At 40.0% G+C, this 23,689-nt stretch overlaps 1 protein-coding gene across 1 annotated transcript; it reads right to left on the minus strand.

Annotated features, from left to right (window-relative positions):
- Positions 1-15,543: 15,543 nt before the first annotated feature.
- On the minus strand, positions 15,544-23,522 carry ca7 (carbonic anhydrase VII). Its single transcript, XM_070959823.1, has 7 exons — positions 23,364-23,522; positions 22,601-22,798; positions 20,540-20,658; positions 19,984-20,079; positions 19,363-19,425; positions 19,098-19,253; positions 15,544-16,941 (listed from the first exon to the last, which is right to left on the minus strand). The coding sequence occupies exons 1-7, from the start codon at positions 23,398-23,400 to the stop codon at positions 16,822-16,824; spliced, it is 789 nt and encodes a 262-aa protein (XP_070815924.1). The 5' UTR covers positions 23,401-23,522; the 3' UTR covers positions 15,544-16,821.
- Between the last annotated feature and the right edge of the window lie 167 nt (positions 23,523-23,689).

Below are 23,689 nucleotides of genomic sequence, written 5' to 3' on the forward strand. Positions count from 1 at the left end.
CAAAGTGTTGCTATGAATAGCTCAACAACTGAAGGTCTGCTGAATGACACTCACACTGCAGTGTCCAACGAACTAATCACCTCCAATTCTAAAAAGACAAAGCTTTACAAATTGAATAGATGCTACATACTCATCCTTTACCCTGCTGTGAAAAAAGCTTAATTAATTTTTAATTGTACCACTCACAGACACCATATTTGAAACTAAAAGGTCAGAGGCTAAAAGCTATATCAATAACGAAATTCTGGGCTAAAAATTAGTTTGACACGTTGTTTTTGACAGATGTGATCTACAGTAGACTGACTATACACTACATTATCGGCACGAGAGGGCAAACCAGCATATTTACCAACAAGCTAGTGAAGAAAGTTGAACAAGTAGCAGTTTAAAGACCAAGAAGTGTTTCTCAGGAGTTGGTGGAGACCAAACCAAAGCTAAAAGATGAGTGAATATGTTCACAGTTTAGTCATTACGTGTCCTTCAAGTGTATTTTCTAAAGTTAATTAGCTGTATACAAACAGAATTTCTAGGAGCTAGGGCCCTTCATGCCTACTGGATGTAACAGTGTGCTAACACATTAGCCATAACAACTTGATAACATGATTACATGACAGCTGTGTGTATGTTAGTGTTTTTCCACTTCTTGCAGTCCCTCAAAATCAATCAATGCAGGTTGAAGTGCAATATCAAAGCCCTTAAACTGAGTAACTGAGTTTAAGGCAAAGCTGATCCTAATTCAGATTCGATTATTTTTCATTGCAGACGTTAGACAAGAGAAAGCACAGGTGTTACTATTAACATGAATGATGGCTCTGTTATTCAAGTGTCCCAGTAAGTCATGACAGTGTGACAGTGAGTCAGCATGCATAATACCAGGAAGCAGCTAAATGGAACATAGCCATCATTAATTTTATTGATTACATCTGTGTTTTTCTGATAAGAACATGAGTGCTCCATGAAAAAAGCCCATCAAATATATGAAGCCAGCTGTATTAATGTGTTAATATATTATTGTTTTTATTGGTGATAGCATCTTAACATGTTAAGATGTTTAGGTAGACATTGTACTATGTCAGTACATACGGATAGCATCCGTAATAGACAGTTCAAAGTGTGCTCATGTTTTCTACATAACTTTTAGCGCAGTGCGAATAAATATTTAGGCATTTTTAAAAATAGAGTCATGGAAATGAAGACGATGTTCAAACTTACGCAGGAACAGGCCTCATCTGTGTGAAGGTTAGCAGCTGTATTTTGTTCTTTTCTCCCAGGTTGGAGTTAGTAGACTGTTATGAAGTAAAACAAACAAACACATTTTCAGCTGCTCATCATCTGTACTGTTCCAGGATGCATGAAATGGAGGAAAAATACAGCAACAATGAAGCAGAAACGAAATGGAAATATCTAAAAATAAGCACATTTACATGTTCATGCGTAAAGACTAGATGCCCCCTCAACTGGACATTTCCAATGTGCAGTGACTCACCAAATACACAGACAATGCTGCTGATAGCACCCACTGCCCATTTATATTAGGTTATTTATATCTCCAGCTAACTGTTCCAATCAAAGCACAATATAGCTCCAAGTAAAAGAAAAGTACACTGAGGAGGACCCTGAGGGAAATGAGAGAGCAGAAGGGAAGGGATTAGCTTGTGACATGGGGCCAAGCGTTACGTTTGGGAGGTAATGAGCCTCCAGCTTTAGTCCTGATGCGTCCCAACAGATCCTCCAAGCACAGGGAAGGTTCAGCTGGCCAACTTTGGGGTGCAAGGCCACAGAGAGAAATGGGGGGTGAGATTTCCTAATACATGAAGTAGCTTGGGAAATGAGAGATAATTCACCACATATGGATGGACACTTGGGGACAGGAACAGTGGAGCATTGGCTGGTTTTCCCCAGGAGGCCAGTCGGTTTTCCATTGCTCTGTTACCGGCACAGAGGGGTGTTTCCTAATCCCTCCTTCCTCTGTTCTGAGTTTCCCCACAGCTTTGGCTATTTTAAGCTTGTTTTAACATCCAGTAGTTTTGCTTAATCTCCAAACTTGACAGTTTTCCCATCTGTAGCTGTGAGAGGCTTGTTCTGTCTGAGTACTGCTGCAAGTCACTTCTGATAAGTCGTCTATTAATGTAAATATTACACATAACTCGTTTCCAGCCAAAACAGTGGGAATAGCATTTTTTTAAAAAACAGTTTGAAACATTTGTATTAACGTAGATCACAACTACTTGTAGGTGACAGTCGCTGCTCGTACTGATGAACCTACAAATGATCGTCTCTACAGTTCCCCTCAGTGTCACAGATCATGTTTTAGCACATTGTTTTGGTTCAGTATCTCGCTCTCTCATCAGCGTCTGGTTTTAGAGCACTTCATAGCACTGAAACAGCCCTTGTTAAGGTAACTAATGACCTTCTGTGGACTGCAGACAGAGGAGACTGCTTGATTTTAGTTCTTTTAGATTTAAGTGACTTTTTTGTCACTCTGGATAACTCTTCATTGTCCAGCACTCAGATAAATTGTGGCGTTCCTCAAGGCTCAGTCATTGCCCCCCTTCTGTTTTCCTTATCCATGCTGCCTCTTGGCCAGGTTGTTCAAAATCATGATGTGTTTCATCATTTTTATGCCGGCAACACTCAGTTGTACTTGTCGTTAATACCCCATAGATCCTAGCAGCCTCCTGGATGTCCCAACATTTCCTTAAATTTAAGGTCAATCTGTTTGATCTCCCAAATTCCTTCAGCTCTTTTGGTGGTCTCTCAAATAATTTAACGCAGACTGCAGAGAATGTTGGGGTAATATCTGATGCTAACCTCTGTTTTCTTTATCAAAAATCTTACGACATAATAATAATAATAATAATAATAATAATAATAATAATAACCACCCAATGCTTTAAAGTTTTTGTCCAGTGTTCATTTGGCAGAGGTTGAGTTTAATTAAGAAAAACAAGAGTGCCTACATCTCTGTTCCAGTATTAGAAAGTTCACCGTCCTGATGTGATTCATATTTAATCAGTTGGGGCATCTCCATCTCTTGTGGGTTTGAGAGACTTTAGGCACAAAATCCAATTTGTATTTGTAATGATACGGATCTCCTCTGAGTCTGAGGAAGATGTCTTTGTGAGAGACCTGTTCATTTGAGTGAGTTGTCGTATCTCCATGCATTACAGAAGTGTGGAGATTAGGCACAGACTCATATACAGTGCTCATTTCCATTTTGATTGCAATATGTTTGATGACATTTTGTTGGGAGGCAAATACCGTTTTAGCATATTTATTACCACTGATTGCATTCAGAGCATACAGGCTTTCATTTGAATATCTGTGCAATAAAAGCTCCCACCAACGAAGGTAGCAGCGCATGTGGGATGTCTGCTTCCTGTTAATATTTTACTGAAGGAAAATTAAATCTTAAAGCTTAAAAACATGAACACTCTCCCTTTGAACTGACCTCGAGACATGCTGCAATAAATGGCCAGCAGAGTGTGGGAATAAACTTGCTCTTAGTTGTTTCAGCATCTCCAGCTCTTTCAGTAAATTATGTTTGACTAATATAAATTGCCTGCAATTACTGGCCGTTGAGAAAGGTCAGGGGCTGTTAGGGTTTTCCATTTGCACAATAAATTGATTCACTGACAGGAATGGTGCTGCATTACAGTGACACAACTCACCAGTGCGTTATGTTGCATCACTGTGACTGATGTGCTCCAGCTGGCCGCTCTTACTGTAACCTCACTTTAACAGATCTGGCAGAAACTTTGACGTTCACTGTGGAGTTTTAACCGATGCTGTTTGTCTCTGCTCATCATGAATGAAAACACTGAAAAATAAACTCTTTGCATGACCCAGCCTTCCTTCAACTTTAAAACTGGGTTGAGTTTGACCTGTGATTGCAGGAGGCTGCAAGGCTGTGTTGTTTCACATAACACTGTCACTGGCAACGTGAGATGCGTTTTTAATCCTGTTTGCTCCAGCTCTGCTCCAGCAGTGCTGGAATGGAAGTACTTTTATTCAAGTACTGTACTTGACTGCAAATTTGAGGTACATTGTACTTCCACTATATTATAATTTTTACTGCACTACATTTATTTATCAGCTTGTAATTATAAGACATTTGATGACTTTAAAAGTTTTATAGATTAAATGAACAAAGGCTATATAAAGTAGTTACAATTAGCTTAGCATCAACCAGCTTCAATGGTCAAATGCTACTTACACATTGAAGCAATCAGTAATAATAATCCAATGATATAATATATTATGTCAAAGTACAGAAGCCATTTTCCTGCATTATAAGAATCTGAATATTTCATCCACCACTGAGCTGCAGACTTAAAACGAAAGCAGATTCTTAACTTATTTACATTCTCATGACAGCCACCAAATAAAGAGGTTTCTGTGTGCAGCAGAAGACACATGAGAATTGTTCAGATGTTTAGATAGAAAGGCCTAAGAGAAAACGGGTCAGCTCTGTCTTTCCATTATTCAGTCAATACAGTAATTTGATGTTCTGAACAGGAAAAACAGTTTAAACTGCTTGTCCCATGAAATGGACATTTGACAGAGTATGTGCGTCACTCCTGCTATTTATAGCACTTCAGAGACTGTAATCACTCTTAAATTTCAGACTATCAAGACAGGAAGCTGGAAATCAACAATTTGATTCAAGAAGCAGATGGAATATATGCACTTAAAAGCAAACCAGACTCCACCACAGTGCACGGTGAAAATGCTGTCCCTTGTCCTCTGTGTGGGGCTTCAGAAGTGCTCAGTGTTAGAGCAGCCGCACAGTCAATTATTACCGAATGACAAATTGTTATTCATGCCTCATCTGATTAGATTTCTTCTTAAAGACATGAGGGATTAGGTGTTCACACAAACAAACAAAATCAAACAAAATCAGTTTATGAGGTGTTTAGAATCATCAGATTTGTTCCTCTTCATTTTCATTCATTCAACCTTTATTTAACTCTGAAAAACATTGAGGTAGAGATTTTATTCACAATGTAGCCAAATTCAAAACATAGACAAAAAAGCTCCAAGTCACCATCAAACACAAACAGGAAGCTTAGTTAAAAATGGAAATAAATAATAATGAGAATATCTAATAATTTCACTCATTTAAACACAACTAATTATTGAGTGGACAATACAGCCCCACCTGCCCCCCCTCCCTTATATCTACAATTATGGATATTTAGTATTAATAAACACATTTATTTGTTTAACAGAAGTCACCCACCCTGCAACAATCCATCCCAGAAAACTTATATAACATGGCAATAGAAACATTTATTGCATAATAAACTATCATCAGAAATATTCCTATATATCCTATATTGTATTGTGTAGAAAGGTAAATCTAAAGTTGCTTAAAGTATGAGGTTGGCCATGTATATTTATGTTATTTTAGATGAACCCAAAGACCGTGAATTCCTAATGAAGAGCTAAAATGATTCAAAATAATAAAATAAGTCACAAAACTCTCATTTTCACTAATAAGTAAACAGCTGGATACTAAAATTTTGTAGTTTTTATCAGTTTTTGCAACTCAAATAGCCCAGTTTTGTTGTACTATGTACAGCAGCAAGCAAGATAAAACTTTATTGATCCCACGCTGGTGAAATAAGTTATTACAGACCACAATGCTAAAAAAAGGTACAAAATAAAATCAATATATTTATATTTATGTACATTATATAAAGGAAGAGCCTTGAGAGGGATGGCTTCATTTCTCAGTGGAAAATTTTGAATTGCACATGAGAAAAATATGGATAATAAAATACTGTGTTTTTGTATATTTGCATGTTTGAAACCATATAGCACAGTAAAAAAAAAAATGTAATTTTTGTATAGATGTAATGGATATTGGAAAATGTCAACATAAATACAGAAGTAGTGTGTGGCTGATCCTAAATAAAGTCCAATGTCCATGTTTATTACAGTCAAGAAACATGTCAGCCAGTGTAGCTGTGAGGCTCAATGATTTGTATTTGCCAGTGAAGGTCTGTGGCACAGAGAAACCACACATATCAATTTTTGGTTCAAGTCATTTTGTGGGATTTGTTGTCAAAAGGAATTACATAACATATCCCCAGAATTATCATTTCATTCATCCAACTCAATCCATCAACCTGCAGGAAAAAAAAACACATTATGTGTGATTATTGCTTTAATATATTCCATGCAGCCACGTGTGAGTGATGGAGGCACTGAGCAAAGTGTGCTCTGCTGCTGGAGAGCACCATGAAAGAGAGGATCACAAAGGATTCACATCGGGGATCAGGACAGAAGGTGCTGATGAAAGCATTGTGTGGACTCTCGTGTGGCACTGTATCCACTGTACATGTCATTCTCGGCAGCTCATGTGAGATCAGTGGCAGCGCATGTGAAGAACAGTAAATGAGAAAATGAAACAGAGGAAACAAAGGAGATGACACGCAAAATCAGCTTTACCATCATCATCTTTATTCCTTTTTACCACATACTTCCCTCTCTTTATTACCCAGCAACCTGTTTCTATGGTAACAAAAAAGGCTTACGTGTGTCTTATCACATGGGCAGAGCTGCGCTCCACGTCGTATGATTTAATGTTACCTGTTGCTGAATATTCAACTACATTCATTAGGAATACTATATTTTTTTATTCAAAAAAGAATCAGAAGCAGTTCTGGAGATGCCTACCTTACCACATGATCTTCATCAACGTGGAGTTTGCACAGCTGCCAATGAATTACAGATGTTCAAATTTTCATTTATTCTGAGCACCCTGAGGATTTCTTGTCCATGTCGGCTTAAAATTTGAGATTTAAAGTTCCCTCTCAATCTTAAAAACATCTGACTAAATAATCTTTATGCCATTTAGTTTTTTGTTTTTAATTAAGTCACGTTGAGGAGGAAGTAGTCATCATATATAAGATGTTTATTCATTTCATATTTGTAATAAAGAGGAAAGGCATTATATAGCATCGAAAGTCCTCCATCTCCTGACACGTGACTGCAGCATAAACTGCAAATTAGCAGTAAAACAATTACATGATGAAAGTGTCCCAACCATTCATTCCTCTCAGACTCACTCATCCCACGCACAACATCTACAAGCGCTGACACATCTCCGTCTTGGCACAAGCATTTGCATGATTGCACTCTTCAGACTCAACACAGATCAGGGTTCAATAATGGATTATAAATAGAAATAATGACCATCTTTTCACTGTGTTCAAATGACCATTTTGAAAATGTATTTATTTGACTTTTATTCGGGCGGGTCATGTCATTGAGACAGGGGGTCTCAGCGGCAGCAACAAGCATTTCAGACAGTGAAAGAGCAACAGGCACTCGGACATTAAGGCGCAGCAGCCTCCACATTTGGATGCTCTAAGCTTTGGTGTAACAATTGCGGCAGTCTTGAGAGGAGAGTAGCAAGCCCACACACACAGACACAGACACAGATGCAGACACACATACACACAGTCCACCTACGCCAGCTCTGTTCACTGTGAATGTGGCCTCTGCCATCATTCATGAACTGAAGCTTGAGTGGGATGAGACCTACTGTCCTTGTGTGGGCAAACGTGCTCTGAAATATTCTCGACGAAACGCATTAGAGTAGGGGATATAGAGAGGAAGAAGAGAAAAGGTTGAGGAGGACGAGTAAGACACTCAGTTTGTCCATGAAGGTCTGCTCAGATGTGAAGCGCGCAGGCCTGACTGATCCCAGACTCTCAAAAGAGTTAGACTTCTAGCAGTTTTAATCAAACCTAGACAGACACTAGAGTGCTGCATCACAATTTCACTCATTCACATTCAGAAACTGTATGCTGTTTGATCTGCCATTCTGTGTCTATACACAATCTGTTTCCAAGTGCCTCTTCTGCAAGTCAGATTTTAAGCCTTCCAGATCAGGCGCTGAACTTACTGAACTCACATATTTTGAGCGTCTTCCGCTTTTGTCCCCCCTAAGTACACATACTTCTTGGTATATTCTTGTTTCTACACTACATCCCACACATATGTGGTACTGAATACAAAAAACAAGTTACATCCCCATCATCTGATCCACACAATGGAAAATTAGAGGTAGCCCAGAAAACTCCAGAAACAAGAGGAAGAATAATAACAAGCATGGTATGCCTCATTAAGCCTAGTCTAGGCCAATAAAGATTGTTGTTGGTCATTCAATGGCCCCTTTCATAGATACATATTACACATATCACATTACTGGACTATTATTCCTGATGATTTAACACGTTAACTGTATTTTAATGGTACAGCCAATGGAGATAAAGCACATTTTAACTACTTTATATACCGTTGGATGGTTGGATCTGTAGCACAGTATCTTATTTTGTACAGTGATCACATGTTTTGTTTGTAAAATCTTTAGCCCATAAAATAGTTTCAGATGTCAGATAAATGCAGTTGAGGAAAAAGTACAACATTTACCTCTGAAATGTATTGGCGAACAAGTATGAAGTAGCACAAAATTGAAATACTCAAGCAAAGTAAAAGCACCTAAAAATTGTACTTAATTACAGTACTTTACTACTGTACTACAGTAGTTTATCAGACATAATGGATGGAAAGGGAGTCAAACATGCAGATTCTAAATGCATGAGCTAAAGATGAAACTAGTCCGCTTAGTATTCTTTTGAGAGCTTGCACCAAAAATGCTATTGTATTGAACACTTTACTACTGTTTGAAAGCCATCATATTACTCCATTTGGACAGAAGATCAGGATGTTGTGATCACATGACATGACCACATTTAATGAAAGTCAGTGTCAGGTTGTCCAGAACAGAACTCTGAAAGCCGACTGCAAAGATGTAAAAACACCTCCATGCTGGAGCCATTATCATGAAGATTTCTTTTTATGGCTCATTTCTGAGTTTGGATCTGCAGATATAGCTGCTGGTATATATGTGGGGTTTTTATTACAGATGCTTATGTGATGCGGTGTGGTGCTGTATAATACAATTTAATAGATAGAACTTGTCCAGTGGTTTGTTTTGCTGCCTTTCATCCATTACTGGCTGGCTGGCTGGCTGGCTGGCTGGCTGGCTGGCTGGCTGGCTGGCTGGCTGGATGGATGGATGGATGGATGGATGGATGGATGGATGGATGGATGGATGGATGGATGGATGGATGGATGGTCAGAACTTGAGCCTATCCCAGCATGCACTGGATAAGAGGCGAGATACGTCCAAGTCTACAATAAAGGTTATGAAATGACAAAATAAGTAAATAATTAATGCAATAATGCAACTATTTCCATCCTTTCTTTTCCAGCCACACAAACAGAACAACAACATCAACAAAAAAATGTGCATTCACTTAAGCTGCACAGCCATACATAATACTTACTGCACCTCAAATGAAGCATACTGCTTTGTACTCAACCTACATTCATCTATATTTCCTCTTTGTCTGAGGTGATCTGACCTACATCTGCTCTTATTTTTATATGTTGTGTTTTGACAGAAAGCAAGCTTTCAGATAATGCTGTCTACATTTTTGACCTCCTGAATAAGAAGTTATTCCCATGATAAGGCCGCAAAGCAGAGGGACTGAGGCGCTCTGAAAAAGCTGGGAGTGAGCGTTAATATGCAGTAGATGAAAACAGTCAAACAAAATACAGTAAAGCCTGACCTACTTTAATCGAATAAAGCCGCAGATTCTTTCTATTTTTACGGCTCTCATGTAACAATAGTTCTCGTCATGTGACTGCTGTAATAACGCCAATCATCATTTCACGATAGTTGACATGCTTATCTGTCATCAGAAGAGAGCTCCATAAACACTAAGTGGATGGAAAGAATCTGAGGCCAAGAATCATCAAGCCGTTAACTCAGCAGCTGTTAGGCGGTGTGTTTCTGTAAGGGATGCAGGCTGACCAGCATTGTAGGCCTACTCATTACCGTTTTTACTCAACGGTGCTTTCCAACATCGGCCGAGGGCTCGGCACACATGTGACCCATTGAACAGTGACTGGAAAGCTTTGCAAGTGGTGTTGTCAACACCAGGACCTAAATAAAGCTAAAGATAGGGTGATGTGGCCTCAGCCCAGGTTTCTGGTCAGCCAAAGGCTTTTTATAGAAACACTCTGATTTATAAAAGGCTAACAGGGTCTATTTTTGACCCAGTGGGCTTGGGGGATAGGGATCTTGGAAACTTGTGACGCTTCTGGGTGCATGACTGACCCCTCTGACTTGAACGTGTTGGCGGTGGTTGGTTGTGGGAGTTGTAGCAGATAGCATATGGTGGATGGATCAGACCAGCCAAAGGCCTGTGATGTTTTTGGAGACAATCCAGACAGACAGACAGACAGATGATCACATGGGTCTATCCCAGTCAGACCCATTAAGTTATCAGATCACTCTTTAGCTGCTCTGTCTGAGGATGGAATTCAAATAAAGCTTTTATCCACTCTGCTTCAGTGCGATTGAAATCAAATGTACAATTTGTTCTGAATTTCAAGGATGAAGTAGTCTACACTGTTAACCTCAATTAATTCATCATTACCATCTATTACATTTCACTCTATTTCAAAAAGAAAGCTAAATTAAGATGGAAAATCTGGTAAATATCAGCTGCTATGTCACTGTGAGCATATTATCATGCTAACATTAGCATTTGGCTCAAAGCATTGCTGGTCCTGAGCTGCTAACAAAGCTGTACACTGTTTGTCTTGTTACTGCTTCAAAAGTCACTTAGGTCACACTTACTTATACGAATGTTGTCTAATGAGCAACAGTCATTCAAATCAAATGGAAGAATTCTGCAGCCCCTTATAAAATGAGATTATATGATCCTAAAGTTTGCATGGTGTGTCATCTTGACATCATAAAAGCATCTGCAAAGGTGCCAAAAAAGATGCCTCTAAAATATATCCTGGCAATACTCCAAGAAAAATTAAAAGGACACCAATAAAGAAAAAAAACACTGTCTTCCCAGTTTTTATCTCTTGTTTATTTAAGTCCTGTTCATTATAATAATGGGCTTCTGTGACCACTGGTTTATCTCAACTCTCATCAACCTTGACTGAAATTGCTCCAAATGTAAATCTCTGACTCTTACGTCTCCTGGACTTAGTTTCGTGAATCTACTCAAACCAAATGACGCCTATCCGACGATGATTTTAAACAGCCGTGCACGAAATAAATAGGGGTTGACTGAGCCGTGATGCAGCGCTGACTGTGTGTGTTGCTATAGACACCCAGTGCAAACAGTGAATCTTGGATTGACTGTAAGGGTCACTGAGTAAAGTCAGTTCCCTGAAGACCATGTAGGTGTCTGTTGCCCACTCGGAATATGTCATGGCTCATTGCTGGGTAACCTCACACTGTCGAGATCAGATGCAGGGGTCAGGGTGTGACAGTCCCTGAGTATCAGCGTCTCAGTCAACATTTACTGCAGCTAACTGAGATATAAGCCCCAAAATCAAATACCGAGGCTGGAGGATGTTTGCTATATTTTCTGCCAAATAGTCCATAGATCAAAGCCTTCACGGTATATGAGCTGACAGCCAAGTGTAGAATTACAGATCATGACCTCTCCGCCATGACAGTGAATCTCTGTTTTCTTTAATTATCATAACAGACCACCAACAGAGTGCCCAAGAGAGGGAACCTCATCTCCTCTCTTCTGCTGTGATTTCTAATCCACTCTGTGAACCAAGGCCACTGCCTGTCAGCCTTAATGTTATTCGGTGTACATGCACACCCTGTAAAAGGTGGATATTGTTTGCCAGGTTGTTACGGTTGAACCTTAAACTCGACCCTGAACCTGGGTGAAGGCCAAACATCCAGGGAAAGACAGGTGTGTGTGTGTGGATGGTTTGGCTGTAATAAGGTGGCCATCACGGGCCCGTTCACTTAACAAGACAGATAACATGCTGCTAAATAAAGCTCCCTAATGAATACAGAAACATACACGTGTCACCAGAGGGGTCTTTAGGGCAAAGGGAGCATCAGATATTTTTGCAGTATGGTTTTATTTTCCGACAAGGTGATGGCGATGAATCACTGGCTCATAGACAAGTAGGGGAGATACGAGCTGGCCAAACATTTGTGTTGTGGTACATGTGCCGCTTGTATCCATGGCAACTGCACCACGGCCATGTCCTCTGATTGCCAGATAGAGTCGCTGTCCTTGACAGTACTGAGGAGCTTAAAATGATTTAGGAGTGTTTTTGCCTTTATAGCGGAAATAGAAGGAGTAGTTCTGTCCGTGCAGACTGTGGTGTCATAAAAACTATGAGATTAGGAGGTTAGATACGATAGTTTGGTTCAGATAAAGTAGTGATTGCGGTTTAGTGGCACACGTGGTTTGAGCCTTTGTGGCTTCGTCAGACATATCAGGGTTTGTTCAATCCGAGGTCATTTATCAGTTATTATGTGAGCATGACATCAAATACTTCGACTTCACTTCCAAGGGGCTCTACAGCATTTTAGCATTAGCGGTTGGACAATTCAAAAGAGACAAATCAAAAACATAATGGTCAAAGTCAAAGCAGCAGAGGTCAGCATATTTTGATTTATAGTCTTTTATGTTGGCCAAGCTCCAAAAAGACTGGATTCTACATAATGCAGATCAACAGCATTTATATTAATGTCTTTTTATTCAGTACATATCAATATCTGTCAAACTTCGTGCCCACAGTGGTGAAATGTAACTAAGTACGTTTACTAAAGTAATGTTTTTTAAATAACGGTTTTGAGGTATTTAAGTTCTGTTTCCTGTCTGTCTGTCCCCTGTCTGTTGTGTGTCTGTGCTCCGGCCTCCTCCTGTCCTGAGCACACCTGCTCTTAATCATGCAATCAGACTCACCTGCCACCACAGTATTTAAAGACCGTCTTTCCACCCAGTATTTGTCAAATTGTTTGTTCATCCATGTGGTAAAGAGTGAGACTCCTTCATCAAACCTTGAGTATTTTTGCTTTGTTAATATTTGTCTTCTTCACTGACTCCTGTTTTTGCGCCCAGGTGCCTTCCCTGTTTGTTTCCTGTCCACATCTGTTCGCTCATTCATCTCATCAGCCCTTTGGGTGTGGATCTTTAAGATTCGTCTGTTTGTTGCACGTTCCTGAACTCTTCATTAAGCCGTTGACCCTTTTTTTTTTTTACTCTACTCTTGTCTCCATGTCTGAGTTCAACACTTGGGTCCAGTTTCTCTCAGAAGAAACATTCTACTTTTTACTCCATTACATTTATCTAACAGCTATATTTGCTGATTAAGGCATCAAATACAAAACCTACACTCTGCTAAGCTTAAAAATTACAATTGGTTCATCTTCTCAGCGGTATATAAATGAAACATTAGCTCCATTTAAAATGTGGCTTACTCTCTAATGATAATCCAATGATTCGTGTGTGGATAATGATATAACAGTGACAGGACATAAAGGGCATTCAGCTTTTCTCTCCAAAAACAAAGTTCATTGCTCTGTCTGACCAGCAACTTTTCCTGCTGCCCATTTGTCCCGCAGGTTTGTATTTCACAAGTTGCTCAGATGTTGCTGCGTCTGGAAAAAATCACTACAACAAGCAAGTAGATATCCAGATACTAAAAATACATATGACTGACTCTATTTCTGAGGCCTGACTGTAATATCTTATTACATGGCACATCGATTGTGGCTGAGGATGATGTGCCCGCTCAGGTATTCTCTGTCTCAATAAAGCTCCCAGAGGCTATTTTGGATGGATTATTTGAGAATATGTGTTAAATATACTTCACACACACCCACTTTCATTCTTTATTCATTAACCTGCAAACTGAATTTTTCCACAGCCATCAGCAGTTACGTGAAAATGAAACCAGATGGGGTAATGCAACCGCTAGTGTCAAACACAGTGGCAAGGGGGGTGGACAAAGACAAGGTCAAGTGTTACTGATAGCAAAAAAGAAAATATGTCATTGGATTAAAAATGTGCTTCTGCTGTAGTCAGTCATTAGTAAATTTCCATGTGAAGCCATTCCTCTGTATCCAGGATGTTTTCCAGCTGTATGTGGTTTATTTTTACTTTTTAAACTGAATCTTGTGTCTGCTAAAGGCAAACCAGAGTTCTTGCTGAATGTGATACAAAACAAAGCAGATGCTGCCATCTACAGGAAGACCTGCGCATAGAAGCGTCAGCTGACTCTTCAAATCGAATATGTTTGAACTGTTATCAGACAAATTGTGTCTTACTGTGTCTTATGCACATGCAAATCTGTATTCTGTTTTGCTGATCTTAAATCTGTTAATTAAACGACACAATCGGAATTACTGTACAAGATTTTGTGCAATCACCATGATGTACATGTAATCCAAATACCACAAACAAGCAAACAATCTCGATTTTCAGTTTCCAAACATAGCTCCTGCCATCTGCTGGACAAATACTGTAACCACATATTGAAGCCACAGACTTCACTGGATAAAGTTTCAGAATGACAAAAATTACCTAAAATATTTGTTAGAAATTGTGCTTTCATTAATCCAATAATCATTCTTAAAATACAAATTTTAAGATTAATTCTATGTGTACTCTGGTTTACAGTGTGTTTGCTGCTTCCTCATGATCCTGATCCTTAGTGTACAAATCTTCATCTTGGAAAATCCGTTCAGCCTTGATTTCCTCATCAAATCCATATCCCAGTGTGAATAAGAAAGTGTTTTTCTGAATAAATGTAAGTAGTATTAACACGTTCGTTCACTGAATTCACTGGTTGCTTATTTTTGTATATGTTTGGATGAACAAACCCACAGTATCTTATTGAAGAGGGTATTTGTCTGATGGTTGGATGGCAAGAAAGTCAGTTGTACATGAGCATCACCTTATCTACTTAATTTCAATATGATATATTTTATTGCTATGCATGAGGAATTTCTTTATTTGACCCGTTCAGAGAGCCAAGACAGAAACACACAAATAGAAGCAAACAGGTGTGACGGCCTCCTTCAGCATTAATCCACATTATAGCTCCACCAGTGGGCATCTCTTACTATTAGCTTATTGACAGTATTTACTACAAACACTCCACAGTGTTGAATTTCAAGGGCCAAATAAAACCCGTTAAATGAACACAGCTGGTAAATAATTGACTGTGATCACAGTCCATGTCCCTCAGCCCTCTAGGCCACAACCTGGCTACTAATTACCTTGAATCCAGTATTGCCATTTCTGATCACTGAGAGTGAGTTTAAACATTTGCTTGAATGGCTCCTCTATCCTCTATCAACAGATTGCAGATACCAAGTATAAGGTTCAGTTATTGACTTCAAGAGAGAAGGCGATCAATGCTTTTTGGTGAGAACAGAAACTGTATTTCAGGAGTGTAAATGCCTGCTTGCGCTCTTCTGTCGACAACCTGCTGTCTGCCATTCGCCTGGCTTTGAAACACCAGCGACCTCCATAAAACACATGCCCATAAATGTGCAGTTTTTGGCTGAAAGCAGAAGCAAAAGTTAAAACATGCCAAATTATTTGTTGATTAAAGTACAGAAATACTCCATATGCAAAAGTCAGTCTACAAATCTTCAAAAGACTGCCAAACAAAGATATTTTGAATTTTATTTCATTCAGCAAAGATGGCAAGATTTTGAATGCATTACAAAAATATCCAAACCACCCATAAATTACATTTTTAATGTTCTTTCACATCAACAACACAAAACAATCGTAACTGCGGTGCCATTCTTCCTGTATACGTTCTGTTGTGTGGGAACAAAATAAGTTAATTCCTCTGAATTAGCTAAACCCAAGTCCATCTAAATAAGGACCAGCATTACACAAAGCTGCCATAACTCACCCAAGTGAAACACCTCTGTCAGGCATCGACATACTGGGCTGCTCAGTGTCGCTTCAGAGGGGAGCTGTTAATAACAGTGTGCATTACTTTCTGCATAGTAGAAACACTGGATCAGGAAATGTGACACCTCAGGCAGGATGCAGTTTGATCTCAAAATGAAGAGGACATAAGTTTGACTGGAATATTTGATTCATTGGGTCCTTGTTAGGCCTGCTGGAGCGTAATACATCCAACATTTTGTTAAATCTGGAGAGCAAAAACAATAAATGACCCCTCTCTAGGTGGATATTTCATCTTGAGGTCTAAAAGAACATGAGACTTTCATGCCCTCCGTCATGCCCATACAGAGCAGTTCAAGCAAGCGCAGCACTAATCCAATCCCACCTCCAGTTGGGACTGTTGGACTGGAAGGGATCTATGGCCACAAGGACTGCGAATCCACCAGCAACAGGTCGGATCAACTGGGAATCAGTCGGGATCAGTAAGGAGCCAAAGGCTGTGACCCTGCTGACGGCAGAGTGGAGCAATACCAGTCTGCAAACAGCAACAGACTGCACCGGTATGCAGATTTACCAATTCATGTACACGTAATAGCACCTTTCAAGAGAGTGCTGCCAGTTGATGTAGCACCTTGTTGCCCCAGCAACATTTGTTTTCCTTGAACAGCAGTGGAGGTAAAGGGACACATCCAACCTTTGAATCCTCAATAAAAAATAGCCAATATCACCAAATAGCACATAGTAGTCAAACTTGTTAAGAGTCAATATTAATATCTCCTTTTATTTTCCCCTAAAATTCATTCAAAAACAGATTCCTCCCTCTGCCACTGAAGCCTCTGACCAACAGAGGGAAGCATGCATATCTCGATGTGCTGGCAGCGATGAGAATTACTCCCTGAACTTTGTCCTTCTGTCTGTCCTCAGGACTTACTATCATGAGGTAAAAAGTACACTTAAATTAATGCATTCACTGTTGTCTAAAAGAGGCTTGGCTATCTATGACCTCAAGTCTCTAGAGGTCACATTAATTGGAGGAGCGCACTTCCCGGCCTTTGAGAGGCTGGGGAGGCCTGAAGTTGTTTTCCATGCGTGTCCTCTGATCCTCTTCCTCTCCAGTGAACAGAAGCATTCTAAACTTGCCCAGCTGCATTGAGAGAAAGAGAGAGAGAGAGACAAAAGACACAATTTTCCCTTAATACTCTTGCAAAGAAATTGACTTTTTTTGGCTACAAACTAGATGCTACAAGCACATTAGCAGATACATTTGGTGATATTCTATATGTTATTGTCAACAAATCCCATTAAAAGACCAAAACCAACAATACATTTCTCCTTTTCTGAATAGGTTCTGATGAATTTCATTAAAGAAACAGATAACAAATGTACAAATTATTTCCTTTAAACAGCTGGGCACTGTATTTGTTCATCTATGTATTGTATTGGCTTTTCTTGTAGACCATTTTCAGGCGCAGTTCTGGTGCGCTTGTGAGTATTTATGGCAGCAGGAGGTGTACAGTATGTGGGATCGACTCAGGACAAATCACGCTGCACATATTCTTTGTTATGAGAAACACGTGTGAATCACTGATGTGTTGTGATAGTTTTTGGATTATTGCACAGATGAATAAGCTGTATCAGGCTTTGATAACAGACTATAATTCCAGTTGCATCTGTTCATTGTGGTCACGTTCTTTTAATTGCATTTGTTGACAAGAAAAGACTTGAATATTACCTCACCTTAAAATCCACCCACATATTCCACCTTCTTTTTGGTCTTTACCCGTAAGCTCCATGTCTACCATTATGAGGGGAAATGAAAAACAAAATAATACCCTGTTATATAAGGGCTTTTCCCCGCTGGGTCTCCATGCAAGCATTTTTCAATTAAAGCCTTGAACCCATCCAGTCATCCATCCATCAGGATAATCAGCTGGAGGGGATCAAAGGCTTGAGGCCTGGAGTCATAGGTTGTGGGGCCCAACTTACACCTCACCCCCAGCTATGGTACACACATGGGTTTACAGACAGATCGTTCATGACTACACCCAAGGTGCCGCCGTCACTAAAACTCCTGATTCCTCATGCACAGTCCTGGAGATAAAAATGGGGAAGTCGACTCAAAAAGATCAGCAACGTGTAAGCGTATAATCCAGAGGCTGGCAGCAGTCGCCACAGGGCCAGCTCACAGGGGGACCTGGAAGGCATGTGCTGCAGACATCCAGTTAGTCAGCTTAACTTGTCAACAACCTGGGGTTATCAGACCTACACTTTCTGATTAAATTCAGTCCTAAGAGGGGCGGATAAAAACAAGTCAACCCGAAAAACCCATGAATGATGCTCACCCTTCTGGCCTCCAAATATAGCATCATACTTAGGCCAAACAGTATTTTTCTACATGCTACAGCACAGAGGTAAACCCCAGCACCACCCACCCCCACAACTACCGACGCTTGCCACACTGATCCAGCAATGCTGAATGTTGGTTTGACAACAAAGGAGGCAGAGGATCCTTAGAGCCTTGTGGAGAATAGCCTAAAATCACGCAGGCCAGAAACATGGATGTTACAAACGGCACATTCTAGAAAAGACCGCACTTGAGTTGAAAGAAATATAGTAATAATTGAAAGTAATACATAAACATGTCAGTTTGTTGTTTTAGATACAAGTTTGAGCAAAGATTTTTCTCCTTGACATGAGAGATGTTTGGTTTGCATGCATGTGGCTGTAATTGCCTCTTTTTAGGCAGCAATGGAAGATCTGGTTGTAGTCAAGGAAAATACAGATCTTGTGGCAGAGGTGTTGCCCATTGGTAGCTGGATTGGGGTTAATGGTGTGTTTGCAGGGATAAATATCTGCTGCAGGTCAGTGTTTTGGTGGTGTATAATCTGGTTTACTGCAAATGTTCCATAACAATACTAAGAGAGAAGCTAAGTGTTAAGTGAGAAAAGTAACCAGGCCTCTCTCATTTTCTATCTCGGCAATAAAAAAAATATGGAAGTATTATGCTGTAGATGATTCCTCGCAGAACTTTAAACACACTAAAACGTTGAAAACATGTTTCTATTAGCCATCATTCACATTATTAATAAAAAGCCTGGGATTCTTATTTCTGATGCATGATAAACATCACTTTACCGTCACTGTATTAGTTTGCATTTTGCAGAGTTTTCAGAGGACTAAAAAACAAAAAAAAACACCAATCATCAATGCTTCAAGATGTACTGAAGCTTCAAAAAGTATGTACGGTTGTTAGAAATCTGGCATGCATTGTGATCAAAATGAACATTCTGCAGCACACACCTGCTTTTCCGACACTGTGATTGGCTCCTTCAGGACGATCCAGGTCACGCTTTCATGTAGGGGGGGTGTGGTCAGTGATCCCAGGTAGGTCCAGTAGTGGAGGCTGCTGGGCAGGAGGCACTTGGGGTTGAAGCGTTTGAAATCTGTGAGACTAGCCTGCAATGGAAATACAGAGACGACAGCTTTTATAGAGCTGCAATAATACTGAGGAGGTCAAAAACCACATAGACACGTAGTAAAATCCAGTATCAGTCATAGCACTCGCCTTAAACTTCACCATGTACAGAGCGTCTGTTATCATGTGGAGCCATCTGTGGTCGTCACCTGTCTTCAGTAACACACAAGCAGATTTGTGAAAATGTCACTTTTGTTGGAGCTGGCACATTTCAAAAACATTTGCAGTGTTGTGGCTAAAGCACCACAACACTGGTGAAGGGATGAATTACTGTAAATATTAGAAAACTGACCATTAAGAAAGCGTTTTCCTGATAAAATGTTACGATTTTACTCACTGTTGTAACATTTTGAAGCACTGGTTTCTCAGCTTTACACAAGTGATGTCATGTACACAGCTTTGTGACTAACAGCTTTTCCCACTTGCTTCTCTAACAACTTTTACAACCTTTTGAAACAACTTCCCACATCTTAGATTTTTTTGTCAGAGAGTCAAATTAGGAAGATAAACGACACGATAAATCAGTATGACTATCATGCTACGCATAAACTGCTGTACGCAGACAAAAAATGCTGCCTTTGCTTCTGTTCAAGTTACCGTGACCTAATGTAGACCTAAAAACAACTGTAAAAGTGTTACATTAATACAAAATGAGGAGAAAAGGGGGCACTGGGACAGAAAATGGGATTGCACTTAAGAGAAATATCTTACTTCCAAAAAGATGCCGAGGACAGCGAGGCCATCGGGAGCTGCTGCAGCCTCCCCATACGTCTTGTACTTGACAGCATTCCAGTGCACTAGATGAAGCTAGAGGAATGAGGAAAGTAACATCAGAATGGGAATGAAAAGTGGCTTTTATAGTTAATTAAATGAAGTCAAGTCATGTATACTACTTTATAGTCATGCCTGTGTACTGATGACATCATCCTGTAGCAATATTTTCCATGTGAGTAAATCTACATCCTGCTCTCAGCCATGGAAGATATTATCTTTTTAAAGTCAGATCAAAAATACGAATGAATTAATGTTATTGGGATGTTCATTAATTTGACACTGGTGTAAAAAATAAGATATCTGATCTTGACACTGGTGTAAAAACAAAGTTTACACCCAATAGCATTAAAGCTGTATTATGATTTCATTTAATTTTATAGCAAAATATGTTACCTCATACACCTTACCACACACACCTGAGCCAAAAATGTACTTTCCATGTTTGAGTAATTAGACACAGACACAGTGAAATACTCAGATGACAAACACTGACCTCAGATGCATAGCCTTTTCCTGCAACAGTGTGCTCAGAGCCATGGCAGCCCTTTCCGCCCCAGTGGAAATGAAACTGTTTCAGTCTGTAGGGGTTGTCAAGAGGGCCTCCCTGAATCACTGTAGACGATAAGAAGAGATGGTAAATAAATAAATAAATAAATAAATAAATAATGCAGACACCCACAGCCTTACTCTCTGTGGGTGTCGACAAACTGTTTTCCAATACAACTCTGCACAGAGCATCCTGTGGGTAGCATCATGCAAACACAGCCTGGTGCCACACACACACACACACACACACACACACACACACACACACACACACACACACACACACACACACACACACACACACACACACACACACACACACACACACACACACACACACACACACACACAGGGATGAGTCAACCTGGTAACACCCAGCAGACTTTATTACATTTCTAACTGAAAGCTGAGATATGAGCACTAACAGGCTGCCAGCCTGCTTTACCAGCAAGTTTGTCATTAGAGCTCTGTGGCACAAGCTTAGGTTTAAGACACAAATAGCCAATCCTATGCTAAATAAAGCAATGTTAAAGCTACTTTTAGGCAGGTTTAGTTTTCCATTCACCAAGGGTGAATAGAAACTTGAATGCATGTCATAATGCCATTAAACTCATCTTCAGGACAATCGTGTTTTAAGAGCCTATGGCTTGCACCGCCGGGAATGGATGCTAGTCTCATCTGACTGTTATTCATTGTGATGCTGCTGACATCCTTCTGACAAACGGGTCACTCCAGTCCAGGTCAGCTTAGCTAGGCATGAATAGCAAAGAGAGCGCAACACTTATCTTTACCATCTTACAGTACAACATAGATGCAGGAAAACAACAAAAACGACATGATCTGTTCAGAAAATCTGTCAGCTACATGAATGGGATAGTAACAGATATGAGGAATTCTTTCCAGACTCTCAAAGAGGTAATTTGTTGATAGCCAATTATGAATATCTGATTTGCTGAATCAGGTCTTTAAAAGGTGATAATAATATAAATCCTGACTTTGGTAACACCAACGATGACTGCCAGAGGAAATAAACACATTAATTAATTCCAGTTAAATTAAATAACTCCTGTCATGTTTGTTGTTCTGACATCCTGAGTCAGATCTTTGATATCATTTTTTATAGTTTACCTTGGTCGTAATAGAATACTTTATTTTAATCCATCTTAATTTTCTTACCAAAACAACAGTGACACAGAGTGCTGTCGTGCACGTATATACACGTGTGTTCAAGCTAAAAATGGCAGGTTTATGTGCTTTGAACTGTCTGCAGAGAAATGCTGAGGAGGTGCATTAGTCTTCCTACAGATCTCCTCGTTCATTAATTATTTTCACTGGTAGCTACTTGGACGCTCTGTGGAAACTGTCTGAGCCAAACAGCCCCACATCACTGAGCTTATCATTCATGGTAATGACTGGCTGGTTAACACGGATCCACCCAGTGATAAAAGCAAATGGGGTCATAATAACCACTGAGATCACCTGAGGTTATTATATCTCTTGTCCAGCAGACAGATACTCATACAGTTAACTGCTGGCTGCACTTCCCTGCAGCATAATCAGGGGTTTATTTGTAACCTTTGATTATGGTCAGTTATACGCATGGTTTGCACTTTCTAAAAATCAAGGTAATCCCACCTTTCAAGCATATGTTTACTGAAAGACGACTTTTAGCACAGATTTCCACTGCATGCGGCTGACAAACAGATATTAGAGCCAAGATTATCCTCAGACTGTGACCTGTCAATAGTTGCAAAGCAGTCAACAATCTAATTAAGTCAAAGATCACATATCAGTGCTTAAAGTATTATTGACACTATCTATTGACACTTCCTTTTATTTTATTTTCACCACACCTAGAAGTGTGACCTTTGACTTGCAGGTTACACTGGTTTAAAACCACAACGTAATTGGTTGGTTTTGTTCTTAGGTGTGATTTTGAGCTCAAGTAACTGAAGAAATCACGGCAGAATTTACGAGTAAAGCCAAATGAAGACCACATTTCTCTCACCTGAACGGTCATCTGAGTCATCAAACTCCACAACTACAGAGTGCCCATTGTTAGAGATGTTGATGGAGGTGCACTGGTCGTAGTTCAGTACAATCGGGCCCAGATTGGGGTCATGTGAAGCCTGATGAGGGACAATGTCAATGGGAGACTGCCGGTCCCCCTGGGCGATGGGGTAGTTTTTGTGCCATATAGTAGGACCTTGTGATATTAGAAGAAAATCACACACACACAGATCATTTTTAAGGATGAATACACCCAATGCTGCACTCAAAATTTCAGATCTAATTGATGGAGTGATGATTGCTTTCACTGAGTAACCTGCAAAGAAAAATACTAAACACTTTCCAAAGCAAAGCAATAGAAAAAAGCTTCAGTTTTTTATCTAACACAGCTAAATTAGTTAGAAACACTGACTGTCTCATCCACACTAAACAATGCAACGCAGAAAACAGAGCAACTTGTCTTGAAAACATATATCCATGACACTGATGCAATGCAATGTCTCTCACTCACGACTCCAGGACAAATCGAGCGGAAAGTCAGGTTCAGGTGACAGCAGTCATCCCTTTAAGCATGTGGCTAATCTCGCATTAACGGCGTTGCTCCTGTGCGTTATTCCCTCAGAAGTGGCTGAAACACGCACAGCCCCAGCAACCCGAAATAACACTGAACATGCATTGTAGCACAGGAGGTTAATTGTCTCCACTGTGGACTGGATTTCAGTCAAAACTCAGCCTGGAGATAGGATGCTGTGAGATCTTACCGTCCTCTTTTCCATAACCCCAGTGATTCCCTGTCATTGTCCCTGTTAGAGGATCCGCGGCTGATCGAGCTGATCGGGATCTGTCTCCTCTGCTCTCCGGGGCGCACGTGGAGGACGGACACGGACATCAGCCGGTGAAGCTATTGATGAAATTTATGCGGTGGCCAAAGGGGAAGGCAAATTATGCCTTTCTTGACACGCCCCTTCACGCCCCCTGCCATCACACACACGCCTCCTGTCCACCTGTCCGAGGTTTTACAGCTAATCTTACTTACTGTCACTGCATCAGGTTAGCCCTCCTCGGATAATGATTGCAGTAAGATATG

The sequence above is a fragment of the Chaetodon trifascialis genome, chromosome 1 (genome assembly GCF_039877785.1).
Source record: "Chaetodon trifascialis isolate fChaTrf1 chromosome 1, fChaTrf1.hap1, whole genome shotgun sequence".
Taxonomy (NCBI): domain Eukaryota; kingdom Metazoa; phylum Chordata; class Actinopteri; order Chaetodontiformes; family Chaetodontidae; genus Chaetodon; species Chaetodon trifascialis.